The sequence below is a fragment of the Rattus norvegicus genome, chromosome 14 (genome assembly GCF_021556685.1).
Source record: "Rattus norvegicus strain SHRSP/BbbUtx chromosome 14, alternate assembly SHRSP_T2T, whole genome shotgun sequence".
NCBI classification, from domain to species: domain Eukaryota; kingdom Metazoa; phylum Chordata; class Mammalia; order Rodentia; family Muridae; genus Rattus; species Rattus norvegicus.
The window spans coordinates 4,942,292-4,963,404 of record NC_141547.1 but is presented as its reverse complement, the minus strand read 5'-3'; the positions used below and the strand labels follow the sequence as shown (position 1 = coordinate 4,963,404).

Here is a 21,113-nt window from a genome sequence, read left to right as displayed (position 1 = left end):
TGTGTGTGTGTGTGTGTGTGTGTGTGCCCACGCCTGACTTTCTGTTTCTTTTTCCATTTCTTTTTCTCTAGCTCACCAAGAGTTCACCAACTCTTTAGCCAAGCCATTAGTGTAGCAAGAGGTCCCTGAGTAAAAGAGTAAAAGTCCCAAGTAATTGAGTTTCTTTTCTCAATCCCCTGCTGCTCTCAGCAGGTGTCTATTGCCAGAAGCTAGAAGATTTTGGCTCCCCAATGCAAGAGAGATATAAATTGCTAGAACCCATCAATTTCTGGCCCCCAGAAAAGTAAGGTTAATGGCTAGAGGTCATCTGTTTCCCACCTCAGTACCTAACTGTTGGGGAGGCATGGTGGCACAATTGTGTATATGGTGCCTGCACAGAGGATGGGACTCTATTTTTGACTCTACAGTCTTTCTTACCTCCCTCCTACAGGGCCAGAGGGGATGGCTTTTCTAATTCTATAGGCTTATCAGTCGCTCTGGACTTTGATTCCATTTGATATGATATTCTAGAACCTTTTCTCTTTGGGTTTTACTACACCCCTGCTTTCTCTGACCTCTTCATTTTCTTGGTTTCTTTGTGAAACAGGTAGAAGGTGGGTTTGTCCACTGCCACTGGATGTTTGTCTTTCTGCTCATGGTCAGAGAAAAGCTTCAGGTGCTAACTCCCATGTGACTGCATCTCGGCCCTGACTTGTGGGGTGAATTTAGAGCCATCACACAGGAACAAAGGAAAATCAAGTGTAGGTGCTTTAGATTTGAGAAAAAAGGAAAGAAAGTCTGATAATTAACATAAATTCTCACTTCAGATCCTGGAAAACATTAATTGGTAATGCATCATGATGATATTGAGCAGCGTTGTGAATACATCACTGTGTTGTACATTTTAAAATGGAAACAAAATAGGATGCCTAGGGAAAGCTCAGTTCCCACAGGGCCTACTGTGCAGCATGAGCATTTGAGTTCATGTCCCTTGCAGCCGCATTAAAGCCAGCACGGGGGTCCATGTCCATAATGGGTGGGACACCTGAGGATCCATGGAGCTCACTGCACAGGAAATATATCTGCACCAGGAATCTTCAGTCTCAGTAAGAGACCACAACTCAAAGAAAAGGAGCAATGCACCTGAGGAGACTCACACAGTTGTAATAATATAGTGTATGTAATATAACATACAATTAAATATTTTGCATAATATATATAATTTTTAGTATTTATTCACTTTGCATGACTTGTCTCTGATACCTGAGTTGATGTCTTCCTACTTTACGAGAATATATTAATATATAAGAAATCAGTACAAAGATGTAACCAGCGATCTCACTACCCCTTTCAGAATTAAAAAACAGTGCTGCCTAGCTCACATTCATTTGAAAAATTATATATTTAAAATAGAATGAGAATTGGAGGCCTAACTGCATTCAAAGAGTGCTTGCTACCACTTGAGTGCTGGGACCACTGGCCCGTTCCCAAGGGCTGCTGCCCCTTGGTGTTATAAGAATACAGATTGAGGGGGTTGGGGATTTAGCTCAGTGGTAGAGCGCTTGCCTAGCAAGCGCAAGGCCCTGGGTTCGGTCCCCAGCTCCGAAAAAAAAAGAAAAGAAAAAAAAAGAATACAGATTGAGCAAGCCATGAAGAATAACCCATAAAGAGCAAGTCAGGAAGCAGAACTCCATGGCTTCTGTATCAGTTCCAACCACCAGATTCCTGCCTTAAATTCCTGCCCTGACTTCCCTAGATGATGGACTACAAGCTTTAACATGAAGCAAGTCCTTTCTTCCCAACTTATTTTTTGTCATGATATTTTATCAAATAGAAACCTGAACTAACATACCTTAATATTCACACAATATTCAGGGCATTGAGTGAGTTATAAGAATAAGGGAAACATATGTCCCTCTTAAGTTCAAAGTTAAAACAGTATAGCAATGTCTTCCAGACAGATGTTGAAACAACGCTGTAGGGCATCCTCTGTGTGCTGAGTAAGACTCACAATCCAATCTCAGGATCAATTACAGCAGCAAAGATGTTTCCAGGGAGGTACCAGCTTAATGTATTTGTGTTCAATGTCATAAGTAAATGAGGGCTTCAGCAACAGGGTTCTACTATTAACTTATGGACAGTAACCAGTAGCCTTGGCACTAGCCTGTGATGTTTGTGGGAGTCCATCGAATCCCCTTTGACAAAAGACTCAACATGATGTCATCCATTCCTAACATTCGAGGTGACAGACATCATACTTGGTAGTATGAACTGTCTTATTGTTCCCTTGTCTTCATTATATGTAGAAAATGAAGGGTGATACTATGGTATGTAGGTATTTCTTGCAGGAGAACTAATTGAGGACTGCCTGAGAGACGAAGGATTGTTGGTGCAGACAATGCCAGCCAATCAGGAACTGCTGTTTAGAACAAATGCTTTCTTAGGACAAGAAGAGCACAGGTGGAGGGTATTAAAGAGCTTACAGCATTGTTAACAGAGTTTGCTGCTGCCTTTCCCACCTGCTTCCAGAGTCTGTGTCCTTGACTTTGCACCAACTCACCTCCAACTCCCAAGGGCACATAGGGTCAATATGAAGTAGGGCAGGGCACAGACAACAATGGTAGTGACTGGATATGTCCATTCAAATGGCCTTTAATAATTTTGTTTGTTTGTTCTGTCCTTTTAATTGTTCATTTCTGTTTTAGTTATGGTTTTACCGCTGTGAACAGATACCATAAAACAACTCTTATAAGGACAACATTTAATTGGGGCTCGGTTACAGGTCAGAGGTTCAGTCTATTATCATCAATACTGGAGCATGGCAGAGGCCAGGCTGGCATGGTGCAGGAGGAGCCGAGATTTCTACATCTTGTAACAAAGGTTGCCATGGGAACACTGGCTTCCAAGCAGCTATGAAATGGATCAAAGCAACGTCATACATGGAACAGGAAAACTTTCTTATGCCATCCTCATATAATACAGAGCTTCACAATGGAAAGGGAACAAGAAGGTAACTGAGGGGGTTGGGGATTTAGCTCAGTGGTAGAGCGCTTGCCTAGGAAGCACAAGGCCCTGGGTTCGGTCCCCAGTTCCGAAAAAAAGAACCAAAAAAAAAAAAAAAAAAAAAGAAGGTAACTGAGGTATTGAAATATATTTATTGCAGATTGAGGCCTTTAAATAAATAAATTTGAGGTTGCAAACAGTCTTTAGTATTTACTTTTTAAGAAGCTACAATACTGTCAATAATGTGATGGCTACAAAATTTAAAATCATACCACACAGAAGAGAATTTCCTTAACACAAAAATATAAGCAATGATTAAAATGATGTTTTGAATCTAGCTGATGATGAACAATCACTTCTTGGCATAAATACTTGTGTGTTAAATTAACATTGCTATTGTAATTTGTAACTTTCATTTTGTTCCATTTTAAGTAACCAACAATTTGAGTGTTGAAACTGAAACAGTACTACATGCATAGATTATTTTCCAATAAACACTTTAGTGACTTTTTTTTTCAGAAAAAAGTTAAATATTCATACCATGTACATGATTACATTGTATGATATGTCCCATAGTTCACAAGGACGAAACATTGTTCAGTGTTTGTACAGTCTTCATACAGATTGAAGAAATATTTTGTTTCCTTAACTCCCAGAACAATAAATTAACTTTGATATTTATTAAAGGATCTTTTCTAGCTTTGAAATTGCATTCATTTTCTTATGTTGTAAGTAAGTGAGATTGTAGTTAAGAGTATCACACATCCTTTACCTGCCTCAGGTTTCTCTACAATGTGGATTTTGAGGTGAGTTTAAATATTTGGAATACTTTTTACATTACTTACATTTTCTTTTACCTGGATTTTAGTATATACTGAAGGACATCTGAGACATTCCGTCACAGGCGCTGGTTCACTATTGGATTCTTCAACAGCTAATTTTGGATTAGTTGACCCACAGCCTGTGAACCAGTCTAAAAAAAAATCCACACATAAGGAGAACCATTATATCAGTACCGTTCTCCTAGAGAATTTTAATGGTACGCCTGTGTTTTTGTTTTTGTTTGGTTTTCTTGCAGCTGATGAAAATGTGCTATGAATAAAGCTCCACAGTGGTTGTCCTCTGTTTCTGTCTTTCTCCCAATGCTGTCACACACCTACCAGGTGAAAGGGACCTGCAATATCCCAGAAATGAGCATGAAGCCACAAACCCCTATCTCTTGCACGTATGGAGAAGATGTTCATCCATACTGAAAGCCCATAACAGGAACCACTATGGTGAGACATCTGAGACTTATGTGACTTCCTGCTGCCCACTAGCCCCCTTGCCTGGAACATTTGCCATGCTCCCCACCTATGTGACCTGTGGTCCTGTAGGTCCAGAACAGAGATCCTCACGCTAATGAGTTATCTAGAGGCCCCGTGGGTTTAGCCATTAAGCTTGACTTCGCAGACATTCCTTCCTGCAAAGGTACCTAATCTCAGATCAGACTCTGAGAAAAGGGTATGCTTCCACTTCCTGCCATGAACAGTCAATGAACAGTTTGCAACCATGGACTCTCTGCCACTGCCATTGCTACCATGCAGTTCTTTGCCTACAGACCATCAGCATAGCTCTCCTATTGAAGGCCCATCTGTGCTTCCAGCCTGCCACTGCAAAGTTACTAACCATTCCTGCTAAGCTGAGCTGCAGCTCCCCATTCCTCCTGGTAACTGAGGGCCGCCTACTTGTTTCTTGACTCTTCTGCTACAACCAGTAATGCCTGGATGTCTAAGAGTCAGAGAAACCCTCCACGCAGGCCCGGGCCCTATTTCCGGCCCAGGATACCCTGAATCTGCTCTGGCCTCAATTCTCACCTCTGATTGCTTTTCCCACCCCTGAGCAGTGCGTCTGCAATTCCCTGATTCCCAGAATCTGCCAGGGGAATGGTACGGAAAACAAAGAACTTCAGCAATTTCAGTATCCCAAGAGGCTCTGCTCAGCGGAAGGACAGACACAGACTGACAGACTAACTAGCCAACCAGGGCCTATGTGAGGGCCTGGCAGTCGGAAGAGGGGAGAACCACAATGCAGGGTCCACCCACTTGAGCGAGCAGCATTAAGTCATTGGTGCGTTGTCCTTTTGCCTAACTGCTGCGTTCTGAGGGAAGCTTCGGCAAGCTCTGAAGTTGCGACATGGCCAGGATATGTTCACTGCCCGCAAAGGTGAGGAGCGGGAGCTGTTGTGGTGGGGCCTACCCAGAGCTGGTGGAAACCAGCAGCTTGGTGAAGGCACGTGTGAGATCCATTCTTGGACCTAGGGGTGGTGCCTGAATAACTTCTTTATCTGTGCTGAATCTGCACAAAGCATTTGGAGCAGTAGCTTGTGTATAGAGATGCTCTTAGCAGGATGCCAATGGCAGACATATATTTAGTTTCTCTCATAGAGTTGACAAGGTAATCTCTTCTATTTAACGTTTTGGCTGTGATTCCTTTGGAGTTAATTTTGACTAGGTTGTAAAAAGCATCTCAAGTGTTGTGTGACTAAAAGCACATCCTTTCAAGATTTCTGGTTTTTTTGTTTTGTTTGTTGTTGTTGTTGGTGGTGGTGTTTTTGTTGTTGTTTTTAGCTAGAAACAAAAAACCCCATGCAATCATTTTTGAACAGCTGCATGTTTAAAAATTGTTTCTGAGACAAGCTTTGTTATCACCCGGCTCCCCGTCTCATGCTCCTCAGGGCAATGACCCTGCTTTCCTTTTCATTAAACTTCCTAAATTCTTGAGTTAAAGGGCTGTACCACAGGGGAGTTTTAAAATTACTCATCTCAGTCATGTAATGAACTGTCCTCTGTAGAGAAAGGAAAGTACTTGTATGTGGAGCATGGCTTCTGCCTTCAGACCAGAAAGGAGGAACAGTTTACAGTGAACACTGCAGTAGAAAATACCACACAGACTGAAGTTTAGGGGAGTCATTTTCAGGTGTCCCCATTAGGAAGGAGGACCCTGATGGGGCAGACTTTGTAACTCCCCAACACTTATTCATACATGTGAGTAGAGATTGTCCAAATTGCTGGGTATAAATGTTCCAGAGGTTATGTGGAACCAAACTTTGTTGATCTAGTTAAATCCATTCAGAAATTTGAATCAGGGGCTATGGGGTATAGCTGTGTGTGGGTCAGCTTACAGATTCTAGCAGCTAATATTGCACATAATGACAAGATCATATTTTTTCTCATTGATGTCTTTTCCCCAGCAGGGAATGTCCTGCTCTTCTTGAAAGTCACTAGAGCTATGCATTGTTCCAGTTTTATCTATCTTTTTTTTTTTTTTTTTTTTCGGAGCTGGGGACCGAACCCAGGGCCTTGCGCTTCCTAGGCAAGCGCTCTACCACTGAGCTAAATCCCCAACCCCTTTATCTATCTTTTTAAGAAGTGAATTGTTAGTAACATTTTAAATTTCATTTCCTTGGGGATCACAGCTCTCATCAACTATTTGTTCCTCTTCTGCTATTTCTTTTGAGACTTAAGAATGTTATTCCTGGGGCTGGAGAGATGGCTCAGCGGTTAAGAGCACCCGACTGCTCTTCCAGAGGCCCTGAGTTCAATTCCCAGCAACCACATGGTGGCTCACAACCATCTGTAAAGAGATTCGATGCCCTCTTCTGGTGTATCTGAAGACAGCTACAGTGTACTTATATATAATAAATGAATAAATCTTTTAAAAATATTGTAAAAAAAAAAAAAGAATGTTATTCCTTTTTCCCAAGTCTTTGATTACTTTTTTCTCTTTAGGAGAATTTCTTCTGTAGCTCAGGCTTGCCTCTTCTTTGTCATTTCTTAGAATAGCTAATCCAGCCTCTGCTGCCCAGTGCCTGAACAGAGTCTTCACATCCTTCCCAGTTGAGCTCTGAGTAATCAGTAAGAAAAAAGAGACAATTTGAATGAATGTCCTCCCACCTCCCTGACTTTCTTGGGGAAAGTATAAATAAAAAAGGATTTCAGTATGAATTGAGTTTGCTCAAATTTGAAGCTTGTTTGATTATAACAAAGAAAGGGAGGGAGAGTCAGGAAGAAGAAAGCTTTCTTGCTTTGACAGTAGTTTGCATTATCACTGGGTTCTGATGTTATCAATGTTGTATGACCAATAAAATTCCAACCTGGAAATATTAAGGGGTACACAGACTATGTCAATCAAGAATCTAGATAAGAAAATGGATTATTTTTCCAAACTACCTATCTATTGTTACACAAGTTCAACCAACACAGGAGGTCTTGACAAATTAGTGTGTCTGTGCCTAATACGAATGTTAATATTTGAATTTTACAGTGCACATCAGAGAGAAATATGTGAGTCATAACTGGTCTGTTCTGGAACATATGTCTGATACATGGATAATTTCCTACCATGAAGCCTATTTCAGTTTTTTTAAAGTAAATTTAGAGATTATAATTAAATCATTTAAGATTATACTTTGTACTATTGTGAAGTCTCAAACTCTGGAACAAATGGCTCAAGTCCCTACCTAACAAAGGAAAGCTGGCCAGTATGTCAGTTTCCCCAGAATCCTTCAGTCCCAACTTGTTACTGTCTGTGACTGGCAAAACCACCTCACAGCCCAGGTGTTGGATTGCACTTCTACCGGCTGCCACCCTAAGTCATTACATCATCTTTTCCATCAATCATTTTACCACCTCATCTTTTCAACTGTTTTTTCTCCTCTCCTTCCCCTCTTCACATGACTCATGTTCCTGTTCACTTGGATTCTCTCAGATCTCCCTTCCTCTAAGTCTACTCTCCTCTTTATCCATAATAACTTTCTTTCCAACCTATTTAGGAGCAGCCACGTACAGTCCTGGTTGGTTCTTTTTCCATTCTCCTCCCATTGATAGCTATTTAACATTCATGGACAGTTCTTACTTCAATTGTTGTTACTTTTTGAATTTGACTGAAATTTACCTGGACTTCTCAAGATCTGAGGTAGAGATGCTGCACTGGACATTGAGTATGTAGGGAAAAGTGCATACAAAGACCCTGAACCTTGCATGATGAACAGTCGCCCCTGGAACGTAGATGATTCTATGGAAATAAAGGCTTCGGCTAATTCTGCCCCTAAAGTCAAAGGTAGGATCTGGGAAGGCTGTTCTTTCTGACTCATGTGAGCTCCAGTCTTCCATCAAAGAAGGTGATTAGGAGCACCAGTGGGAGGTACCTTGCAGGTTCTTTCTTGGATTGTCCACTGATGCAATTCTAGGGAGCTATGAAGGATGCTTTAAGCTGTGCCATGGTGTGTCTGGGAGGAGGGACTCATGAGGCAACAGGAAGAACAGGATGGCTACTGTGTCCAATTCTAATCTGCTGGGTCTGGGATGGACTGGGATGACCAGTTGATCATTCTATTGTTACACGTGATAACCTAGGAAGAAGACCTTGGACTTTGAGACTCACTCACTTTTGATATTGTGGGGCAGGGGAGACCCTACAACTCTGGTCACAGGAATCTGTGTTGCTTATGATAACAACTGTCCATTGTACATTTTAGGCATTGCTTTTTGTGTGCAATGAGAAGACACTTCTTTTTTTTTCTTAATAAATAACCAGCCTTAGATGGTAACACACATACACACACGCGCGCGCGCTCGCGCTTACGCACACACATGACGTATGAGATCTGTAACTGTCAAAATCATGCTTTCCTTGTCTTCACCATTACATTTTTCTTTCATCCTTATTTTTTCTTTTTTTCTTTGAACTTTCATTCAAGTCATATTAAATTAAATGTTTTCGTTGAAATCAGATTCTTTTCTCATACAGTTTGTCAGGACCACTGATTCTCTTCCCTGCATTTGTTCCTGTTACCACTCCTCCTCTTGTATATTCCTCTCCCCTAGCTCCTCACCCCACCAGTTTTATCTTCAGAATAGAGCAGATTTCATAGAACAAAGGAAATAGAAAAGACATGGTGAAATTCCTCTGTGTGAAGCTGGACATGATGAGCAAATAGGAAGAAGAGAGCATTAAAATCAAGCATACCTCGTTCCAGTGTTAGGGTTACCACAAATCACCAAGCCCCATGTAAGCCCCATTTTTGCCTTTTAAGTCTCTAGGAGGTTCCTGAAAACCCAGGCAGTGTAGGCACTGTGTTCTTTCTGATGTCCAGCTCCTCTGAGTAAACCAAATAGTGGTTGGCCACTCAAAATGTTCATTATCTCCTTGGCTCAGCACCTTTTGCAGGCAGGATAATGTAGATGGAGGATGTTATAGTTGTATTGTGTCCAGAATTATCTTTCTGTGGCCTGTGAACTCCCTTCTCTCCACAGAGAGACTAGACAGGGGTGAAGGCTCCAAGCCTGCACCTTCTTAATTTTCACATTGAGTGGAACTTGTCCATAAAAATGTGGCCCTGTGGTCAGGTTACAGAGAGCAAAATCATTTTCCTGGAATCAACATGGGTAATTTAGAGACCTCTTTGACTCACACTACAATGAATGAACTGTAAACCTGTCTCCAGTACATAATCCTTGCTGTTTATAAAGATGGCTACTTCAGACTTGGTCCTCCATTAATAGTAGTGGTTCCTAGGGTCACTCTCAGAATTCCTTGAATGTTGCTAGTACTTTAAGTTGCTTTACTACTCTGCAAATGGCCTCTAATTCCAGCTCTTGCTCCCTGTACCTTACTCTGTTCCTACATTTCCCCTCCAAATGATCCCTACCACTTCCCATTTACTTCAGTCTACCCACAGAGTCTATTCTATTGTCCCTTATCAGAAAAATGCATGTGCCCTCTTTATATGCCTTCTCCTTATATCACCTCTCTGGGTCTGTGCAGGATATCTTAAAGTTTACCTAAGAGCTAATATCCACTTATTAGGGAATGGCTAACATTTCTATCATTTTGGTTTGGAGTACCTCGTTTAGGGTGAATTTACTCTGAAAGACCCCCAGAGCGGGGAGACCCTCACTCAAGTCTCGGGATGACATGACCCCCAAGAACTCACGTAAGACAGTCCTTGCTGTAATTTACACGAGGATTATTGATAGGAACCAGTGCACTGGGGTCGAAACTCATATCCCACGCAGGGGCAGTGGAGTTTGACCCGGAGAGGCTGGGAGAAGAGGTATTTAAAGGAAGAAACCACAACCCAAGGGGGTAGGTAGGGCATCATTGGAAAATGTCGAGAATACCAGTGAAAAATCACAAGGAAAAGTTTCCTTTTTCTCAAGATTGTTTAACTTTATGATCAGCTAGTCAGTTCCTGAGAGAAGCTTCCTGCTTCTCAAGATTGTTCTCTAAGATTTTAATCTAACTTTATGGTCAGCTAGTTCCTGGGAGAGAGTTGTCGAACCAGGAACTGGCTGATGTAATTACCTATTCTATGGTCCTAGGAGAAGCTTCCTGGAACATACAATCTCAGGGCCTAACCTGTTTTTTGCTTCTACTCTGAACTGTTTTATGGGGTTGGGGGCAGGGGGAAGCAACCTTAAAACTTCTACCTTTCAACTCTAGTTGCAATCATCAGCCTGTTGTCATGTATTCAGTTTTATGTTGTCTTTTTTTAGCAACTGAGTGATACTCCATTGTATAAACATAACACATTTAGTTTATCCATTCTTCAGCAGTTGGGCACTTAAGTTTTTCTTACCTTCTGGCTAGTACCAAGAAAACTGTAATGAACATAATTGAGGATGTGTCCTTGTGTTCTGTTTTGTTTTTTCCTTTTTTTTTTTTTTTTTTTTTTGGTGTACCAAACACATATTCCTGAACCTGATATAGCTGGGTCTTAGGCTGAATGCATTCCCATTCTTCTGAGTACTCATGATATTGCTTTCCATGTTTGCAATATTAGTTTGCACCCCTACCTGTACTAGACGGTGGCACGCTTGCTCTATGTTCTCACTAATATGAAAAATCACTCATTATTTATCTTTCTGATGTGTAATATGGGATTGTCTGTTAGGGATTCTCTGTTTAAATATGTACCCTATTTTAAAACTGGAATTTTTATTTTATTTTATTCCTTCCTCAGTCTTTTTTTATTGGTTATTTTATTTATCTACATTTCAAATGCTATCAATTTTCCCAGTTTCCCCTCAAAAAACCCATGCCATCCTCCCTTCTCCCTTCTACAATGAGGGAGCTTCCTCACTCCCCCACTGACTTCTGCCTTGTATTGCCAAGTATTCCCCTACATTGGAGCATCAGGTCTCCACAGGACCAAGAACCTCCTCTCCCACCGATGCAAGATAAAACCATCCTCTGCAACATAAGCAGCTTGAGGCCTGAGTCCCTCCATGTGTGCTCCTTGATTGGTGATTTAGTTCCTGGGAACTCAGTGGGTTCTGTTTAGTTGATATTATTGTTCTTCCTATGGGCTTGCAAAATCCTTCAGTTCCTTCAGTCTGAAGGATTAAAAATTAATAATAAGCCGCCTAGCTACCCAAAAAGAAGAGGTAGGGTCTGTGAGAACATGAACTTTTCACCCCTCCCTTGCTGTACAATGGTTCCCGGAACATTCTTGCATGAAAAGTTTCCTGGAACAGCCACAATGACCCATAGCCTCCGGCCACAATGGTCCAATGGCCCTGAAAATGTCACTACCCCTAATCACAATGTCACAAAGTCCTGGGTGTGTTGCCTAGTGTTACACATGACTAGCATATGACCTAAATGTATGGGCAGTTTGTGGTTTTGGAATTCCCCTCCTCCCTCCCTCTTGATCCCCCTGGTTTGTGGTTTTTTCCTTTATAAGCTCTGTGAAAATTCAGGTCGGGGTCGAACTCCTCTACTCCCTGTGTGGTGTATGAGTCTCGACCCCAGCATGCTGGCCTGAGCTCTCGTTTCATCTCGCCTACAATAAATCTTCCTCGTGTGATTGCAGCAGGTCGGTGTCTGTGTCCTACTGGGTGCGCGTCTTTCCCGAGACTTGAGTGGGGGGCTCCCTTCGGGGGTCTTTCATTTGGGGGCTCGTCCGGGATCTGCGCGACCACCCAGGGGTCCTAGACCCACTTGGAGGTAAGATTCTCTGTTTTATCTCAGCGCTGTGTCTGGGTCTGTGTCTATGTTCTGTCTGGGAATCTGGTGCGATCGCTGTTTCGGTTTTGCGGACGCTCAGTGAGACCGCGCTCCAGGAAGGAGAGCGGGGTGGATAGGGATAGACGTGTCCAGGTACCCACCGTCCGTTCGCCCTGGGAGACGTCCCAGGAGGACAAGGGGGGACCAGGGACGCCTGGTGAACCCCATCTGATAGGTCCAGAGGAGACTTTACTCCTTGACGACCGGTTTGTTAGGCAAGGTCTGCGACCTGCCGATCAGTTTCAGTGCCTCTGGTCGACACGAAGTCGACGTCGGTTTTGTTTTCTTTTTTCTCTTTTGTTTGTGCTCGTGTGTGTGAGTGTGTGTGAATTAAGTCCTGTAGTCTGTGTTTTTCGGTACCGGTTTAAGGTCTTAGTGCACTGTCTGGGCAGATGAAGGATTCCTGCCCTGTGCACGAGAGTCTTAGTGCACTGTCTGGGCAGAAGAAGGTTTCCTGCCCTGTGCACGGGTGGAAGAAGGTTCCCCACCCCGAAATGGCGCCTGTGAGTAGATGAAGGATTCCTACTCCGAATAGTCTTTTTCTTTCTTTTTTTCCTTTTTAGAAAGCGCACCGGGGGACGCCCCAATCGCGCAGGCTCTGGGACTCGTGAGAGACGTTCCACGAGTCAGCCTTTGTTGGGTCCTGGCTCTGGGACGGGTGAGAAACGTTCCTCGAGCCGAATTTTGTCGGGAGGACCCGGCAACGGACAGTCAAAAAGATCTGACTGTGACTTTGGAGGTCGAGTTCGGCTGCCTATTTAAGTATAGGCACGGACAAGTGTGCTTAGATGTGTTAGTGTCTGTTGTCTGTATTCTGTTTCTGTGTTTGGTATCCCGGAAGCAGCTAAGGTTAAGCTGCAGTTTGGGCCAGGTACTGAAGGTACCAGGCATCTGTGGAAATTGGTTATAGGATGCTTTGTCTTGGTCTTGTTTGTCTGGATTGTTTTCTGTGGTATTGTCCAGTGTTTTTTTTGACTTTTGTTTCGTGTTTGAATTTGGACTGACGACCGTGTTTAAAATCTTGGACTGACGACTGTGTTTGAAATCATGAAACTGTTTGCTTTGTTCGTCGAAGAGTTTTACTTGGTCCCCTTAACGCTTAGTGAGTAAGAAACTTAATTTTGTAGACCCCGCTCTAGTGGCAGTGTGTTGGTTGATAGCCAAAGTTAATTTTTAAAACATAGTGTTTTGGGGGTTGGGGATTTAGCTCAGTGGTAGAGCTCTTGCCTAGCAAGCGCAAGGCCCTGGGTTCGGTCCCCAGCTCTGAAAAAAGGAAAGAAAAACAAAACAAAAACATAGTGTTTTATCTGTGCTTATGCTCGCAGCCAGCTGTGATGAACTGGGAAAGATTTAAATTTTGCTTGGGAGCAAAGAATCTTAAAGGCAGAGTTTCAGCCGGTATGACACGTAGTGCATAACTGCCTAAAAGATCAAAAATGCTGTTAACAGGCTAAAAAAAAAAAAAAAAAAAAAGGGACAGGCTGTGTTAGAAATGCTACAGGAAGAATAATCTAAAAAGGCTGAGAGCTAGGTGGGGCTATAAGGAAAACAAGAATAGGAAAGGAATTTCTGACATTTGCTCACAGTAGGAGAGCACTCATTTAGAGAAGTTCTTTAAGGAAGCCTGCCTTATCTGCTGTCTTTATTCCAAGGGAGGAGTCAGTCTCCAGCACTAAATTACTTGGCGGTAGCCAAGGTCAGGATTAATGTTTTCTTTTCCTTGGCCCCTTTAAACCCAGTGAGACAGTTTGGTAAAGGGCTACTACTGAGGTCCTGATAGCCCCAGGTGAACTGGTTACAATTCTTTTATCAGCCCCCTGGCATCTAGCACCCAGGTTCTAACCATCTCTCCATCCTTTTGTTATTAGTTGTTACTAGAAGCCTAGTGTCATTTGGAGGCTGGTTCTCTTGAGAGGCAAAGCCATGGAGCTGACACTGACAATGGCCTTTTTGTTCCAAGAAAGGCCTCCTGGTTTAGCTGTGTGACTAAATGCTGTTTGCCCTCTTCGGTAGACTCTATTCTCAAGATTCTCTTGTTTTCTCACCATCCCATTTGATATGCTTGTTAGTAACTGTTACAGGTCTTCTTTACCACCGAGGAAAGACAGAATCCTACTAGAGGCCTGAAAGAATGTTCCAGACATGGCTAGAAGGCCCTCACTTGTGCCTGCTCTCTTCAGACGCCTGAAGGTAGGGAGTGCCAGGTCTGCCCCCAGGCTCCAAGGGTCGGTCTCCTAGGGGCTGGAAAATGCCCCACCAATCTGGCTAAGATAAGGAAAAGATATGAAGAGAAAGTTACAGAAACTTGAAGGGTTAAGCTAAGTCGCTGAGAGAGTTATTGTAAGTTGATGCATGGTTCAGGGTCTGTGCAGAAAAGTGGACAGCACCTAATAGCTGTAGAAGAAGATGCAGAGAGACTGAAAAGAAAAAAAAAGAAAGAAAGAAAGAAAGAAAGAGGTAAAGAGTGCAGGAAGCTAGGGAAGAAAAGAGACTAAAAGAAGAGGAAGCTAGAGAGCTAAAGAGAGATAAAAGACAAGAGAGGAACATATACTGGCCACAGTAGTTAGGGAACCTAGGAAGACAGTACCTGGCAACAGAAGAGAATTCCTGGCTAAAGATCAGTGTGCCTAATGCAAAGAAAAAAAAAAAAGACACTGGGTCAGGGACTGCCCCAGAAAGAACAAGAGGGGACACTGGAGAGCCTCTTGGTCCTAGAGTGCTGGCTATGTACAGAGATAGAAGGGAAGTGTGGATGCAGGGACCCAATGCTCTGTGCTCCTATGCCCCCCTCCAGTGGGCCAATATCCAAAGACCTTGGGTACAGGGGCCTACTGGCAACAAACAATACTTATGGACTGCCCGAAGAACAGTGGACCTTGGCGTGGGCCGGGTAACCCACTAGTTCATAGTCATCCCTGACTGCCCCTATCCCTTGCTCATGAGAAAATTGCTCTCCAAAATGGCTTGCGTGGGCTGAAATGGCTGGGTGAGGCCATGTGTATGCATATCTACAGACTGTGTGTGCGGAGCTTAAGACCTGTCTCAGTGCACCAGTACCTGATGCTGGGAGACGAATGGCTTAGCGCTGTTCTACTTGGAACATATCACTCCTGCCAGCCGGGCACTAACAATTATCACCCAATCCAGGACTTAAACTGTGATAGAGTGGCTGATGTTCTGCCTTTGAATAGAGTGTCCCAAAAGATGGGACCACTGGTCAGCTGCCATGGACTAGATTCTCCACCGGTTGGGGACAATCTGGTCACCTTGCTGCCCAATCCGGACCTGGAGCCACCACAGCACGAGTGTCAAGTACTGGCAGAAGCCCATGGGTGGAGGAAAGACCTCTGCGACTGGCTGATTGACCCCTGCTGAAAGCCGAGGACCTTGTCCACAGACGGGAACAGTTCTCTTCATGAATGAAGGTCAGAGACAAGTGGGTGCTGCCATGGTGGACAACACAATGTCATCTGGGATGACTGAACCTCTACCCCCCCCCCAGTACATCAGCACTGCAGATGCCTTTACCATCTCTTGGATGCCCTGGTGAAGCCAACAACTGTGAGTACTATTCATTGCTCAGGATATCAGGAGGGAAGAGATTCAGTGACATGGGGCAATAACGAAGCAGATAAAGTGGCTCGAAAAATGGTTATGCAGGAGCCCATCCTGGTTGCAGGCCTGCAAGAGACAGCCACTGGGAACTGGGATCGGACTAAGGGATGGCCTCACTTAGAAAAGGCCCAAATTGCTTAAAAGATAAAGGACAATGGCACATTGAGGGGAAAGCTATACTTCCCAGAGAACAAAGAAAAGACTCACTTTGCCAAATACAGAAATGGACTCAATTAGGAGATAAAAAGTTTGTCCAAGTAGTTAAGTGTATGTAATAGACTTTAAGATTTTAGCCAGAGAGACAGTAGAAAGTATAAGGTATGTCAATAAGTGAATGCTTAGCAAGCAAACAGGGCAAAGAGACCTAGAGAGTTTGGTGAAAAGTCGAAGTGAACTTCACTGAGATAAAACCAGAAAAATATAATCACAAGTATCTCCTAGTGCTTGTAGATACTTTTTCAGGAATAGATAGAAGCTTTCCTCACCAAACAAGAGACGGCCTCTGCAATCATCAAGAAGATACTGGAAGAAATCTTCCTCCGATTTGGAATGCCCAAGGTAATCTGGTCAGACAACTGGCCCTACTTTCGTTGCCAAGGTAAGCCAGGGTGTGGCCAAGTATTTAGAGGTCAATTGGAAATTACATTGTATTTACAGACCTCAAAGTTCAGGACAGGTAGGGTAAATAAATAGAACTCTAAAAGAGACCCTGACCAAATTAACCATGGAGACTGGCACAGACTGGGTGACACTCCTTCCCTCTTGCTCTCTTCAGAGCAAGAAATACCCCTTCCAGATTCAGCCTTACCCCCTTTGAGATCTTATATGGGGCCTCAGCCCCCCTGACTGTATTAGATGATGTTACTGAACCAACATGTCATAGTGCCATAGTAATAATGATTTGTGTGCCAGGCTAAAAGACCTACAGGTGATACAGAAAGAAATCTGCTCACAGCTGACAGCAGCCTATGCCCCGGAGACCCCTGAGACATCCCATCAGTTCCAGGTTGCAGCTACACTGAGTCCAGACACTCGAGCCTCGCTGGAAAGGACCGTACCTGGTGCTGCTGACCACCCTGACAGCTGTCAATTCTCAGCCCTCACCAGCCGTGTACTAGCTGTTGGGGCTGAGAGCTGGGACCTAGAGGGAAATTCAGTCATGTTTGTCCTGGGTTCTATCAAGATAGGTGTGGGATAGGCTTGATTTCCATTACAAATGATGTAACATTGCATATGTTAGTACTCTTAACACTTCTTGGGACTGTGCCTCAGGGATCACAGTCCGTATAAGCTTAGAAGTTCTAAAAGCTAGTCATGACCTTGGTGGATAGGCTTGGATAGTGTCCAGGTTAGAATCCTCATGTTAAGACTACAATACCAAGCTGTTATGCTAGATGAAGCTGAGTTCTCCATGAAGTTCTAGGATTAGAACTATTAACAAAAAAAGAAGTGGGGAATGAAGGATTAAAAATTAATAATAAGCCGCCTAGCTACCCAAAAAGAAGAGGTAGGGTCTGTGAGAACATGAACTTTTCACCCCTCCCTTGCTGTACAATGGTTCCCGGAACATTCTTGCATGAAAAGTTTCCTGGAACAGCCACAATGACCCATAGCCTCCGGCCACAATGGTCCAATGGCCCTGAAAATGTCACTACCCCTAATCACAATGTCACAAAGTCCTGGGTGTGTTGCCTAGTGTTACACATGACTAGCATATGACCTAAATGTATGGGCAGTTTGTGGTTTTGGAATTCCCCTCCTCCCTCCCTCTTGATCCCCCTGGTTTGTGGTTTTTTCCTTTATAAGCTCTGTGAAAATTCAGGTCGGGGTCGAACTCCTCTACTCCCTGTGTGGTGTATGAGTCTCAACCCCAGCATGCTGGCCTGAGCTCTCGTTTCATCTCGCCTACAATAAATCTTCCTCGTGTGATTGCAGCAGGTCGGTGTCTGTGTCCTACTGGGTGCGCGTCTTTCCCGAGACTTGAGTGGGGGGCTCCCTTCGGGGGTCTTTCAAGTCCTTTCCATAACTCCACCATTGGGATCCCCATGGTCATTGTGATGGTTGGCTGCAAGCATTTGCATCTATGTTGGTCAGGCTCTGGCTGAGTGTCTCAGGAGGCAACCATACTAGGCTCCTGTCAGCAAGCACTTCTTGGCATTAGCAATAGTGTTTGGATTTGGTGTCTGAAGATGGGATGGATCCCTAGGTGGGGCAGTCTCTGAATGACCTTTCCTTCAGTTTCTGCTCCACTCTTTGTCCCTGCAATTCTTTAAAAAGAAATGATTCTATGTTAACATTTTTTAGAAGGATGGGTGTCCCCGTCCCTCAATCAGGGGCCATGATAACCTCTGGATATGGTCTCTACAGGTTCTCTTTGTTGGGTATTTCCACTAATGTAGGACCCTATTGGGTCCTAGAAGCCTCTTGCTTTCCTAGTATCTGGATCTTTCTAGTGGCTAAAACCAGTTCCCCATCCCCCACTGCTACACACTTCTGTTCAATTTCCTGACCCTCTTTATTTCTCCCATATCTCTTCCCACACCTGATCATTTCCCTAATTTTTCCTACCACTCACTCCCTCTCTCAGGTCCCTCCCTGCGTTTATATCCCGTGTTTGTTTTGTTCCTCTTTCTAAGTAGGACTGAAGAATTCACTCTTTGGTCTTCCTTTTCCTTGAGTTCCATATGATCTGTGACTTTTATCCTGGGTATCCCAAGTAGTGTGAATGATATGAGGGGCTTCTTCATTGATCAGTGTCAAAAAGGCAGCTACACCAAGATCCAACTTGACAAAAGATACAAAGGCAGGGAGATAAAAAGGCAGACACATTTCAAGTTCAAGGTCAGCCTGGAACCCAGCAAGTCCAGGCCCAGGAGTGGTAAAAATGGAAACTTCAGGGCAGAGTCCCATTCAACTAGCTTGTTATGTATGCTTACCAAAGCAGACAGATGTCTGAATTCTTTTGCAATGTTAAACAATGTGGGCAGGCTGATGTCTTAGAATTGAAGGGTTGGGTTATTGAGATGTTGATTTCTGAGATACTCAAATGGAAATCTGGAGTAACTGATTAGATTGATATGTAAAATAAAATACTAGAGCTGTGTTATGCAGGAGATGTGCTATCCTGTATAATTTTTAAGATTAAAAGAAATGGGGCTGGGGATTTAGCTCAGTGGTAGAGCGCTTACCTAGGAAGCGCAAGGCCCTGGGTTCGGTCCCCAGCTCCGGAAAAAAAAGAACCAAAAAAAAAAAAAAAAAAGAACTGCATGGAGAACACACACACACTACTCTTAGAGTAACAAGAAAGTCGGATATATTCAGAGAGCTTTCCCCGGAGAAAGCAGAATATACAGAGAAGCATGCTGGACAAACTGTATAAAACAGAACACAGGTCATCAGCTAGAATACACACTTTACCTTCTAGTCATGCCTTTTGCTATTCCCAAGTCCCTGTTTTCTCAGAACCCATCTCTGATCCAAGGTTGGTCCTTGGCACCACTTGTTTAAGGTGCTGTGTATTTCTGAGTGTGTCTAGATGGATTCTGTAGAAAACACTAGGTGTGCTTATGTGATTGGAATTGTTCCAAATTGGTTTAGCTCTCCAGGGTTTGTTCCTAGGGGATAGAAATTGTCCTTTCAGGTCTATAAAGACTTGTTTTGAAATATTGATGAGGATTGTGTTGGACATGTAGATTACTTTTGGGATGATAGCTATTATTATTTTATTAACCCTACCAAACTATGAGGATGAAGGATTTTACCATCTTCTATGTACTTCAGTTTCTTGAAATTCAAATTTTTATCATTCAAGTCTTTCACTGGCTTTTAAAAAGGTTTTCAAATATATTTCATTTTATTTGTTATTTATTTCTCTGATTTTTTTAAGTGCATTTGCCATTTTGACATAGGCATAGTGGAGGGTTTATGGATTGTTTTTTGGTTTTCAGTTAATCTTGTATCCCACCATTTTCCTGGAAGTGTTTATAAGCTGTAGAAACTTGGCAGTATAATATTTAGGGTCACTAACATATACTGTCATGTCATTTATCAATTAGGATATGTTGACCTCTTACTATCCAAATTATATCCCCTGATTTCCTTCAATTGTCTCATTGTTGTAGGTAGAACTCCATATTGTGCATTGAATAAATATAGACTGGTCAGCCTTGTTCCTCTGAGTTTATCTCCATTTAATTTAATATTTGTTATAGACTTACAATAAAGTGTCTTTATTATGTTTATTTCCATCTCTTGAATCCTGTATACTTTTCTCAAATTGTTATCCTGCTCCCTTTGTGTAGTGTTAAATATTTAAAAAAAAAGAAAGAAAGAAAAAAAAAGACTAGGCACCCTAGTATGCTAGTGCCTGCTACTTTGTGGCCCCATGACTCTGCCATGGCTAGCCCCAGCAGTGTCCACCCATCTAGATTCCCTGGTGGGTTCCTACCATGCCAACTCCATTCAAGGACCACCATCTTGCTGTCAGCTGTCACAAATCCCTGTAACTTGGCAAAATCAAAACTTTTGAGGCTTGAAATTTATCAATCAGATTTATATCAGTAAATTGTCATCCCAAAAAAGTTCACACAATAAACTCAGAACCAATTGATATTGATATAAACTGCCTACCTAGATAAGACAAATTGTCCTGTAATTATACATCCCTTATAAGATATTCATAGTTACCTGTGGCTATTTGAAGCCACATCTATCTGGTTATCTTTCTCTTCCTCCATTTTCCTCCTTTCTCTCCAATCTCTCCTGCCTCACAAAACTCTGCACCAGCCCTCCTTTTCTACTATCACAGGCCTTTCCTTATCTTGTGCCTGCCCTCACCTACACATAGACATCAACCTACAGCCTTGTGTTCTGAGTACTGGAGATTGAGGGAAAGCTCACAGATGCCCAGTTTAAACACTTAAGTTTTATGTTCCTATTCCTCCCTCTCCTTCACTCCCTGATTTTGTAGGTAGTAGTTATTAATACAACATCTATTATGTGAACTTAGTATTGTTGATCTATTTCCTTGTCTCTTTATGTCTGCTAATTGGCATTTTTCTTACAAGGGTATATCTAATTCAAAAGGTGAAGAAATGAGAGATTTGAACCTTATTAATTCCGTTTCTTCTACAATGACTCAGTGATTACATTACAACTTCTGTATCAGTAAATAAATTGGGGAACACCACAAAAATGTGTATATATTGTCAATGAAATATATATGTTCAATTTATGAGCAACATGCTTTCTTTTGTACACATGAATGTGATATTGGAGAAGGCAGTTACATATGATGATGTGCATTTGAACTTCACTCGGGAAGAGTGGGCTGTGCTGGATCCTTCCCAGAAGAGTCTCTACAAAGACGTGATGCTGGAGACCTACAGGCACCTCAGTGCTGTAGGTAAGACTGTTATTGTTGTTTCCATATTTAAAATAGAGGGCAAATGTTTTTGTTTGTTTGT

At 42.8% G+C, this 21,113-nt stretch overlaps 1 protein-coding gene across 1 annotated transcript in view; it reads right to left on the bottom strand.

Annotated features, from left to right (window-relative positions):
* Window positions 1-65: 65 nt before the first annotated feature.
* The window catches only part of Zfp950l12 (zinc finger protein 950 like 12), a 61,480-nt gene continuing 40,432 nt past the window's right edge, over window positions 66-21,113 (bottom strand). The window contains exon 6 of the mRNA XM_087584647.1: window positions 66-3,955. Coding sequence (XP_087440773.1) covers window positions 3,928-3,955 — 28 coding nt within the window. The 3' untranslated portion in view covers window positions 66-3,927. The remainder of the gene's footprint in view (window positions 3,956-21,113) is intronic.